At 32.3% G+C, this 12,426-nt stretch overlaps 1 protein-coding gene across 1 annotated transcript; it reads left to right on the top strand.

Annotated features, from left to right (window-relative positions):
* The first annotated feature begins 7,717 nt into the window (after window positions 1–7,717).
* Window positions 7,718–12,107, top strand: LOC133308904 (cytochrome P450 82A4-like). The gene is made up of 2 exons (XM_061509639.1): window positions 7,718–8,725; window positions 11,248–12,107. Exons 1-2 carry the CDS (start codon window positions 7,766–7,768, stop codon window positions 11,875–11,877), a joined length of 1,590 nt encoding a protein of 529 aa, XP_061365623.1. The 5' UTR covers window positions 7,718–7,765; the 3' UTR covers window positions 11,878–12,107.
* Window positions 12,108–12,426: the final 319 nt, after the last annotated feature.

Consider the following 12,426-nt stretch of genomic DNA (forward strand, 5'->3'; position numbering starts at 1 on the left):
CAATTTGGATCTGATATGATATAATACTGATTGCTCTGAATCTTTTTTCTAACACTAACAAGTCACAACTACGATAAATAATTATTACTTTTTTGACATTCATTATTTTGCCACTTATTACTTCTGATATTCACAGCTACTCACAACTAAACAATCCCCTATATGATATGATACTCGCTTCTGAATCTTCTGGCCAAACAAATAATTATTACTTTTTTATTTTTTTCATTTATTTATCATTTTAATGAATCAATAGATAATTTTTTATTTTTTTGGTAAAAAATAAATAAATAATTTAATTCGGAACTGAATGTAACTAAATAAATGATAATTAATTAATAAAAAACATAACACTACTTTAGAAAAGATAGTATCCAAATATATTATGTAATTTTTATGTGAACTTTTTTATGAGTATTTACCCTTTTTTAAAAAAATTATTGTATGAGATAAATTTTTAAATATTTTTATTTATTAAATTATGCAATAAAATTTCATCTAGCACAAAATGAGGAAATAATTGATAACCTCTACACTTTATCATCTCAATTCTTACACATAAAACAATGCATGACAAAATGACATTATAACAAATTTTGCTTTATTGTATGCGATATTACAAAATTTTTAGTTCTGTATACTCATCATCAAACAACTAAAAAAAAAGGTAGTATATGACTCAATTACAGATATTATATTATACTCTTTTATTTCTGATGTTCCACAAATCAATATATGTCAAACGCAATTTAAATTAAAAAAAAAGGTTCAAATACTTTAATTTAACACTTATTGTATGCGATGAATTAATTTAATTATATATTTTAACTTTTCTTTAACTGTTTGTACATACATATAGGACTTAAATTTACAACTGTGTTCGTTTACAAATTTTTATAATCAAATCTTAATCGTTGATTTTAATCAATCTGACGGTTATAATTTATTATATCCCATTTATTAATTAATTATTAATTTCATATAAATTATAACTATCAGATTAACATATATCAATGCCTAAGAAACAAAAAAAAAGTAATAAATATAAGATTTTTCATATATATATATATATATATATATATATATATATATATATATAGGTTTTCGTTTCTCAAGTTATTTGAAATAATTTTATCTCCTGCTACTAAATTATAACTATATAAAAATGCATTAATGATGATAAATGATATTTGTCTCACAAAATGTTATGAAAGCAAGTGATACTTGTGGTCTAAGGTTTCATTGAAGTGTCTTGAAACCATGTAATCCTGTTATGAATTTATTTTAACGATGTATTGTTTTTAAATTTAGCAAAAGTAAATAAATAAATCACGAAAGAAGTAGGACATAAGCATTTATAAGGGTGCTTTGGCTTACTGCTACGGATGAATTGCATGTACAAGTCTGCTTGGGTGGTTAGATCTCCACCTTATATGTTATCCTTGTATCTGCCTTGATCCTCTTAGTTTTGTCTTCTCTTTCTTTCTTTTTGATGTGGAATTTTTTAAAATGTTTTAGAATTTTTTAAAATTTGACATCTGAATAACTTTTTTTTCTATCTTCTCTCACCTCTCTCCTCAACTTTTTTTCTCTTTCTCTCGTCTCTGCCACACCAAATCTTTTTTGCTCTAGGACCACAGAAATATCGCTCCTTTGATGTAATAGCTGAAAAAACAAAATAACAAAATTAAGCTTGACCAAGCAATATTAATAATGTATTTGAATTATATTTGTGACTATTTCCTTCTTGTTTCGCACAAGAGACTTATTCTACCTGAGGGGATGGTGGTGGGACATGTAAGAACCATCGTTAATTAAGGAAAGTAATTAATTAAACGTGAGAATTATGAAATAATTTCATAATTGACCCTAATAATTATTTTGAGGCTTTAATAATTATAGTAAGTGAGTAATAATGCTGAAAGTCGCTTTCCTGACGAAAAGTGCAGATACCGATTCTGCTACTCGGTATAAATGCGTACCGATGAAGTAACCCGGAAAATTATAATAAGTGTGGGAATATTCCTAGAATAATATATAGGACTTGTAAAACAAGTTTCAAGTTAAAATAATGAGAACTGGTGCCAGAACTGATACTGGCTATGGAACAGCGCGTACCGGAAAGGTGCTGCGAAAAATAAAATAAAAATATAATAAATCATAGAAAAATGAGTAGGTTCAGATTCCAAAGTTTGGGATTAAAATGCTAAGCGTAGCAATTAATGAGAATACTGTGTGTTTAATTCTTAAGTGACTATATATATGCATTATAGCACTAAACCCTAGGCATTCTCTATGCTCTACGTGACCTTGGGGGATGACCAGCTTCCCTTGGCACTATTCTATTGCCTCTTCTCCATTTCTTGAGCATAGAGGTCCTTTCTTCCATGAAATCTTCACCTATACACTTGGTGTGAGTGAGAGTTGTCATTGGAAGTGTGTTGTGATCTTACTTCTGAGCTAGAGAGTCAGCTTGGGTGAGAGTTGGGTGCTGAATTTGTGTTGGGAGAGTGTGTGAACCATTTGCTTGGCATTTGTGGTGCCAAGGAGTCATCTTTTGTGCAAAGAAATTACCTTTGATCTCCTTTTTCGTGGCTTGGCAAGGTCAGAACTGTAGAGGCAGTCTGGTGAGCTCCAAGAGCATCCATTGCTCTGTTTTAAGCTTGGGTAAGTCTTACCACCCTTGAACTTGAGTTTTAATGCTTAAAAGATGTGTCTTGGCATGTCTAATGAATGGTTTAAGTAACCAACTGATATGTGAACCTAAATGGACTTAGAGATGCATGCTATAACGTTTTAAAGTGTTAAAAATGGAACCTTGAAGGGATATCTTTGCGAAAATGAAAAATCTGTCGCGAAATATCCAAATATTTGGATAGAAATATCCGGATATTGATATCCGGATATGGAGATCCAAATATCGATATCCGGATATGGGCTTCTGGATATCCGGATATGGGGTATGGAAATATCTGGATATGGATATCCGAATATGTCCCCGAGGAATATCCGGATATTCTGGGTTTTCGTGGACAGTGAAGGTACTGTTCATACAGAATGATATTCTAAGTTTGTGGACCCATGTTTGGTCCAAGGGGACTTCTGTTATAACTAATCTAAGTCAGAATCTAAGTGATTAAGGGCTTGTCGCTTTGTGAGGAGCCTAAAGACGTAAAACGTAAAGGAAAGGCGCTTTCTTTGTTCTATATGATTGTTAAGTATGATTATTGATATATTGTTAGTCCGAAACAGATTGTGATCCTGCTGTGTTTGGACTTTGAGATTGTGTGGACTCTTGGCTTGGATAGCTAGCATGCAAGGTAAGCTTTCGTGTCCTCGGTTTAGCCATTGTTTGTTCTACCATGTCCTATGGGGGATGGTTTATATGCATGATGTTGTTTTCATGTATTATTTTATTGAAATGCTATTGAGTTGTTAAGTGCAATTTGCTTATGATATGTATGTGGTGTTACGCCTAAACAAGAGGCCATGGGGTGGTCCTGTGGGCGGGTACAACATGCTGATACTGTGTGGGTAATAGACGTATTCCTGCACTTATCTGATCACTAGAATTGTTAGAACACACATGACATGATTATCTGCTGCATTGCACTATTTTGGAACTTATATTGATTAACTGCTTTTAGAACTTATATTGCACATGTAAGTGAGCTTGGGGTGGAAGATCCTTGAGGACCCCTTGTCTTACTGAGATTTCTTGTTTAGAGATCTCACCCCATGTTTGGGGACACTTATTTCAGGTTCAGGTAATTTGGGGGCAGATGCCTCTGGCGGTAGGAGGCCAGAGCTTAGTTGATTATTTTATGCTGTATGCTGACATGACTGGATATTGGATGTTGTTTATGTTTTCTATCATGCTTATGCTATTTGATTTGAGAATCTGGTTGGGCTTTGTTGCCTTATTTGGTGAGCATAGGGATTGTCCATGCCACCATGACTTGACTTTATGTTTTTACTTGTTTCGAGTTGCATAATTGTATCAGGATTATGTCCGGACTACGTGTTGTAGATCTGTGACTTAGATACTCACTTATTTATTTATGAGGTATTTCAGTTAGCTGTCTTTCGCAATTTACATACAGGCGATGTTTTATGAAAATTGATTAAGTAATCAACTTGGCTAAGTATAATGACGTCATAAATGAAAGTAGAAAGTTATTCCGCATTTTTTAATTAAGTGTGGCTTAATACAATGACATGTTAACAAACCGGGTTAACACGAGGTGTTAAAGGACATCATTTGGTTGTTTGAGGAACATCATAACTCCCTTTTCTACTCTTAAAAAAGTAAAAAGAAAAAGAAAAAGAAAAAATCATTGTAAATGAAATGATTGGCAAAGATCAAATGTCAAATGATTCCGAACTTGTTAACTTTGCCATTCAAATTTTCAAATCTTTATGATGATAGTTTTTTTCCTGTGTGGTAGAAGAGGATGCTAAAATTGCTTAGATGCTTTTGCATATTTGTCATGTAGATATATAGGGCAAAAGCACCCTTCTAAGATTGTTAGATGAAAGAATTGTCCAATTAAAATTGATTGTATAAGTTTTTTCAAATTAATGTAGTCAAACATGTCATTGGTATTGATGAAAATAGTCTCGTCAATGATCCTAACGGGAATAATGTCATGTCAGCGCCATGTAGGCAATGCCATTACTATAAAACTTTGGAAGACGATAATTTTTGACTTAGGTGTCCAAATCAAATGAATTTTTTTATTTCACATAATTTTTTGAGTCCCACGTAATGACACATCATTTGAAATATTTTATCTTTCACAAGCATAGTTTGAATTTGTAATAATGGTACCACAATCACAAGAGCGTTTAAATCCAGAAAATCCAGAGTTCTTTTTGAACCAACGTCATGAGCTACAACACATGTCATCGATTGACACGTTTTATCTATGTGAATGATGTTATTTAATCCTTTTTCTTATTTATCAACTATTCAACAATAACAAATAATAACAGTGGTTTCCTTTCCATCAATGTGCATAGGCAACAACAGATAACAATGTTTCTTCGTATGAAAAGCCCTAAAATATTAATCTTGTTGCTAAAAAAATCGTTGCCTCAGAGGCTAGTTGTGGGAAAACTAGGCCAAGAAATTGATTGCACGTGCTCCAGCTCAAGGTGTCGGTTTGGAAAGAACTTATGAGCTTCTAGGTTTAAATGCTCTTATGATTGTGGAACTATTGTTGCAAATTTGAACTATGTTTGTGGGAGATATTATATGTCAAATGAAGTGTCATTGCGTAGACCTCGAAAAGTTAAGTGAAATAAATAAAAAAAACCTGATTGGGATACCCGAGTTAAGAGTTATTGCCTTCCGAAATTTTATGATGATAGGACTGCCAACGTGGCACTGACATGTCATCAGTCCCGTGGGGATCATTGACGAGACTAGTCCCATCAGTAACAGTGACGTGTTTGGCTGCATTAGTTTGAAAAAACTTATCTAATCAGCTCTAACTGAACAATTCTTTTATCCAACAGTTTTAGAAGGGTGCTTTAGCCAGATATATAGTGAGTGACTAATAGTCTATGTTGCACCGATACTGATATAGGACACGACACAAATGACGGGACATTAATCTTAAAAAATGTTAAATTTCATTACCCAGAAAAATGTCAAATTTTAATACGTTAGGACACATTTTAATATTAAATATTATTAATATAATTTACATTTAATACATATAACAATTCATAATAAATTATATGGTTAATCAAATATTTAAATTTCATAATATAAATACATTTTTTTTAAGAGTTGTTCTCAATTTGTACAGCGTATTTCTCTTTCTTTGATAGCTAACTTATTGGCTTATATAAACTATTTTACTGATCAAATATTTAATAAAATATTTCAAGAACTTTGTAGTGGGGCAAAACATTACATGCCCCAGGAGGAATGTGAAGACACCAAATAAAATATTTCAAGAACTCTGTAGTGGGGCAAAAATGTGAAGACACCAATTCACTTACAGGTGGAATGTTCATGAGTCGAATCGAATTGAATTTTTAAAAAAAATGAATCGAATTGGTTTAAATGATTTGGTTTGAAAATGATTCGATTCGATTCAAAACTGATTCGATTCGGTTAGAAATGATTCGGTTCGGAATCAATTCGGGTTGACCTTTGAAAAGAAAAGAAAATTAAAAATTTTAAAAATAAGTTATAAAAATCAATTTGGTTCGGTTCGAAAACAGTTCGATTTTAAATTAATTTTAAAAATCAATTTGGTTCTAATTCTTTAAAAATCAATTTTAAATCCAGTTCAATTTGATTTCATAGTTGAATTCAATTTTTTTTTTGGTTAATTTACACATCTCTATGTGAAAGACTAAGGTAGTGTTTGGTTGGGGATAAATTTTTTAATACTAGGGAAATGTAAATACTAGGGATCTCGAGGAAAAGTGAGTTAGATAGGAAAGTTGTAAAAAAGTTGTTTGGTTGGGCAAAATTTTACCAGGAAAATTGAATTAAATTTCTGAATGTGTGTTTGGTTGAAGATAAAATATTGATGAGAAAATTTAATGAAATTTACAAAAATATCCTCGAAAAAACACCTCCGTGTTATACGGTTCAGAACCTATTTTTTTTTCTTATGCAGTAAACGCAGTAAACTGAAGCAGGGGTAAACTTGACCAACATTTCATCACCTTTTTCATTTATCCGATTTTGAACAACAATTCCACATCTTCAAAAGGATTCTGAACAGTGCATTTCTCCAGTTTTTGGTCCTCTTTCTCGTTTCCTAGCCAAGTGAGTTAGATGGGAAAATCTATTGAAAATCCTCAACCAAACATGGTGAAGACAGATACCCACATACACTTACCCATCAAATTTTTTACTTATCCCCAACCAAACACCACCTAAGAAACAACCTAAACTGAATTCGCCTGTTACCCTATCTTTCCTTTTCTACCCAAATACCACAGCCGCCGTCACCCGATCTTCTACCCTCATAGCTACCATCTGATCTTCTTTTCTTTCCAAATAAACATACCTGTTGGATTTCTCAGCATAAGAGGTTTTATCAATTGATAATGCATTTCAACAGTAAATTTCCCCACTAGCTTTAAATAATAATAAAAATACTTTACATATGCTTATTTGAACGGGTAAAGAGATATTTCCAAAAAAAAAAAAAATTGGAGAACTTTTCAGTTTTCCCACATGGTCCCCCCAAATACAGAAAAAAAAAGTGGGATATGAACGGAAATAAATATAAAACCAAGCATAATGTAACAATTTTTTTTTTTTTTTGTTATATTCGATAAAAAGAGTATCGAGTACTTCGCGAATACTGAAAATATTTCCTTAAATTTGACATATAATAATAATAAAAGTCTTTAAATTATATTTATTCAATAAAAAAAGTCAGGTTATATAATAGTCAATAGACACCATTAGTCATTAGATCAAATGGAGCTAGTTCAAGTGGTATATTTCATTTAAGTAAGGTGAATGTCGAAAACAAAAAATTGGAAGAGTTAGTCATACTATGATGATGTAGATATTTTTGCCTCGAATAAAATTATCTCCTAACATGTAATTTATAAATAAAAAAAATGGACACTACCAGACAAATTCATTTTGGCCACAAAAAACATATGTCGATATACTTGGAAGAGCTATACTCAAAACCATGTATCAAAGCCTTTCAGATATTTATCTCTCTCCAGACCCAGCAATATATACACAACCTTATTCTTTATCCTCAAACCAATTCAAATGGATTTAGTTCTAAATTACCTAAACACTACAATAATTGGACTCCTTTCTCTAATCATCTTGCGTTTGTTCATACTATGTCGTCCTTCCAAAGTTGATCATAGTAGAGAGGCTCCAATAGTGGAAGGTGCATGGCCTATATTTGGTCATCTTCCATTAATGTTGAGTGGTTCAAATTCAACGACACCCCATAGAACATTGGGTGCCATGGCTGACAAATGTGGACCACTATTCACCATAAAGCTTGGTTCCACACCAACTTTGGTACTCAGCAATTGGGAAATGGCTAAAGAATGCTTCACCACAAACGACATGGCCGTTTCATCTCGACCAAAACTTGTTGCAGTTGAACACATGAGTTACAACCAAGCCGTGTTTAGTTTTGCACCCTATGGTCCTTATTGGCGTGAACTGCGTAAGGTTGCAACTCTAGAGATCTTCTCAAGTCGCAGAGTTGATCAACTACGAGATTTTCGTGTGTTGGAAGTTCAAACATCGATTAAAGAGCTTTTCAATGTTTGGTGCAAAAGAAGGAACGAATGTAACTATGTGTTGGTGGATATGAAGCAGTGGTTTTTTCAGTTAACTTTCAACATGGTTCTTCGAATGGCCGTTAGGAAGAGATATTTTGGTGATGAGACTGGTGTTGATGAGAATGAAGGACAGAGATGTATAAAGGCTTTGAGAGAGTTCATGCGTTTGACGGGGGAATTCACTGTGGGAGATGCTATTCCTTATCTGAGATGGTTTGATTTCGGTGGCCATGAGAAGGCTATGAAGGAAACTGCAAAGGAATTCGATAGAATTTTAGGTGAGTGGTTAGAGGAACACTGCAAGAACAGGACTTTGGATGAAAAGGTTGATCGTGATCAAGATTTGATGGACGTGATGCTTTCAGTGTTTGATGGAACAACAATTGATGAGTTTGATACTAATACCGTAATCAAAGCCACAATATGGGTATGTATATATAGACTTAGTTCCCTATTAAAAAATGTTATTTCCTCAAAACATATATGCAGAGCTTTTCCTATAGTATTCACATGTTAAAACCCTTACCAAAATTATAATTTTTTTAGGGGTGTTTGATACGAATATTTTGGGGGAAATCCTGCTAAAGTGGAGTAAGGATTTTTTTTTTTATCTTCTTTGGTATGAATAATAGTAAAATTATCCCAAGATAGTTTTTTTTCCCTATCATTTACGTTTTTAACTACACTTGGAAAAAAAATAATCTCATCCCACCCATGGTATTATTTTTTTCCCACCAACTAGGAAACACATTTTCACTTTTTGAGACAAAAATGTCTTCATACAATATATCAATATATGTGAAAAATAGATAATTTTGTCCTTTCAGTTCATATTTCTATCAATATTTTACTATCAATCAAATATAGCATCAGTAAACTTAACCCAATTTTTTGAAAAAATTTTGGCCTACCAAACATCTTTTTATAACTTACCCGAGAAAAAAATTCCCACCATATTTCCGAAAATATTTTTTTTTTCGATAAAAAATATATATCTCCTCTACCAAATGCCCTAATGTCATAGTGTTTTTTTGTTTGCGGAGAATCCCAGGTGACATTAGGGCTCTTTAGTCCAACCCGGCACTAGGTTGGAGCTTCTGTCTAAGGAAGCCACCACCGGCCATATCATGATCCTGCAAACCCATAACATGGGTTTGCAACCCATGATCCTATATAGCCATCAGTAAGATAACTGCTTTAGGGTCACTTTCCATCTCTACAATCGTCCCTCTCGGGGCCTTATAAATAACAGAATAGTGACAGTAGAAGAAATTAATTAAAAGACAAGTTTGAAATCAAGAATTGAGTTTTAAGATCGAGAAGAAAAAGGCAGCTAGGGTATACTTCACCTCTTATTCCCCTTAAGTGAAATAAATTAATTCAAGAAAATTCTAACCCTCTTGTTATCAAATGATTCATCATCTAATTATTAATTAGTTAAATTTCTAATGTCTTAGTTATTTAACCCTTTAACTTAATTAGAATCCTAATTTCTTATAGACCTTTTTTAGATTAAGCCTTAAACGCGATGAATTTCACATGTCTCCAACTCTCACCAGTTTATGTCTAGAACAAGCAAAAATTGATATTTATCCTAGTTCGATTAAAATTCTAAATATTTCTATTTAGAATTTTACCTTCTTTATTCCTATATGGTTAATCAAGTTATATAAGAAATTTGAACAAATAAATCAGGATAAATATATAACAATTGAGACAAAGTTTTATTGAAAAATATTTTAAATCATCATAAGAGTAATCATTGGATCCATATCCCTAACTACCAAAAAAATTAGCCAAACATAAACATATCTGGCTTTAACAAAGTGTCAAAAGAAAATAAAGGACAATTAAACTAAATTCCTGGATGAAAAACGATGTTGAATCTCCACGTTTTCGCTTCGATCCTCTTTCAATTCGTTCACTATCTCTAATCTCTGAGTTCCGTTTGTTGCTCTTTGCTCTCTGCCTCTGTGCTCGAATATCTCTCTTTCCAGAATAATGCTTTTGTTTTCAAAATATTTCCCTTTTATATTGAAGAGAAAATTCCCTTTAAAATCTCCAATTAAATTTTCAACAAGATTTGTGATCCAATTATTTGATTCAAAATTCAAGCTTGAGGACGTGGCAACAGTGGCGCAAAATAACTAAAAGTAGACTCTTGGCATTTAAAGTGCCATCTTGTGAGTGAATTTGGTTCAAAAGGTGTCGCTGGAATTGACTTTACTCACAGCATGAACAAATAAAAAGAATTTGGTGCTTCTAGCGTCATCTTGTGAGAGAGATTAGCGCTAAAAGCTCCAACACCAATTCCTCTTCTTGTTACTTCCTTTGGTCTTTAGTCTAGGTATTTTTTAATTAGAAAAATTCCTACAAAATACAATAATTTTATAAAAGTATTCCTGAGAATAAATCAATAAATAAATTATAATTTTCATGTGTTTTGACTGAATTTAAATTAATTAATTGCTTAATTTAGCCCTTAATACATAGTGAATTAAAGATTTATTAATAGTGATCAACGGGAGACCATCTTCATCATATTGCATATCTGAGCCCTAGAGCATTTATCATCTCCAAATGTACACACACTCCTAATATTCATACCATTGGACCATTGGTTTAAGATAGTCCACTTCTCATTGCCAGCTATTTCAGTCTTCATTCCGTAGATACAATTACTTGCTTCCCAGTTAAATATTCTTTGTTCACCTCCAAACATTTTAAACTCAAGTGTTAATACTAAACTAATAAAGAAAAAAATGAGAGAGATTCAAGCGGTGTGAAAATTACAACAAATTATTTTAACGTGCAAATAACATGTTTGTTTGCTTTATTTCTTGCTTTACAAAAGCTGAGTCTATTATTTCTAGTTAAACCTACATTAATATAAAGTTTCCCGAAGATAATTGGAATATTTTTCTTACGAAATTTGTACTTAATTTGCAGACATTAATTGTGGGAGGAACTGACACAAGCAGTGTTACTCTTACATGGGCATTATCTTTGATATTGAGAAATCCTCTTATATTGGAAAAGGCAAAAGCAGAACTTGACACACAAGTTGGGAAAGAGAGAAGTGTTAGTGAGTCAGATATAAGTAAACTAGTATATCTCCAAGCTATAGTCAAAGAAACACTAAGATTGTATCCACCAGCTCCTCTATCGGGACCTCGTGAATTCATAAACAATTGCACATTGGGTGGCTATGATGTTAAAAAGGGAACTCGATTAATCACAAATCTTTGGAAGATTCACACTGACCCTAATGTGTGGTCAGATCCAATGGAATTTAAACCAGAAAGGTTCCTTACAACTCATAAAGATATTGATGTTAGGGGTCATCATTTTGAGTTGTTACCATTTGGAAGTGGTAGAAGGATGTGTCCTGGAATATCCTTTGGCCTACACATTGTTCATTTAACTCTGGCCAGTTTTTTGCATTCCTTTGAAATCTTGAACCCATCTTCTGAACCTATTGACATGACTGAATCCTTTGGATTGAGCAATGTCAAAGCTTCTCCACTTGAGATTATGGTTAAACCGCGTTTGTCTCCCAATTGTTACGAAACTATGTAATCCTTATGTGAGTCGTGCAATCTGTGTTCCTTTGTGTATTGTTGATTGTAAAATTATGTGATGCTTTCTAATCTATTTAATTTGGTTAAATATATGTCTCCCAAAATATTATGAAACCATGTCTCCCAACTGTTATGAATAAACCTTGTAATCCTAGCTAGGTGCTTGCTTACTTTCATTTAAACATCATGAAGGTGGAGAAGATGATAATTTGATGATTTTTTTTGTATTACTCCATAATATTAGAATTTGTATCATGTTTAAAATTGTTGATTTCAATCCAAATTCGTGTTTTGATAATTACCAAATGTTTCTTATTTTATGACATATTCATATTGTAATGAATATCAGTTTATATTAATAAGTGTGTAAATGATCGTTAAAAATATAACATCTGTTTTTAATATAAAAATAAAAAAAATTCCTAAGATGATAAATTTTTTGTAAATGTTGTCATTTCTGGTGAAATAATTGCTTTAGCTACATGTAAATGTTTCTAACATAATCATTTTGCTTGATTCTCTCAATAATCTCATAACAAAAAAAACC

This window comes from Gastrolobium bilobum, unplaced genomic scaffold (assembly GCF_033153095.1).
Source record: "Gastrolobium bilobum isolate Gb01-03AN ecotype WA unplaced genomic scaffold, APGP_CSIRO_Gbil_v1 utg5203, whole genome shotgun sequence".
NCBI classification, from domain to species: Eukaryota; Viridiplantae; Streptophyta; class Magnoliopsida; order Fabales; family Fabaceae; genus Gastrolobium; species Gastrolobium bilobum.

Bases quoted from the DNA above. Each gene is read 5' to 3' on its own strand.
- LOC133308904 (XM_061509639.1), top strand. From the start codon at position 7,766: ATGGATTTAGTTCTAAATTACCTAAACACTACAATAATTGGACTCCTT. The intron at 8,726-11,247 runs GTATGTATATAT...CTTAATTTGCAG, and splicing joins TAATCAAAGCCACAATATGG to ACATTAATTGTGGGAGGAAC.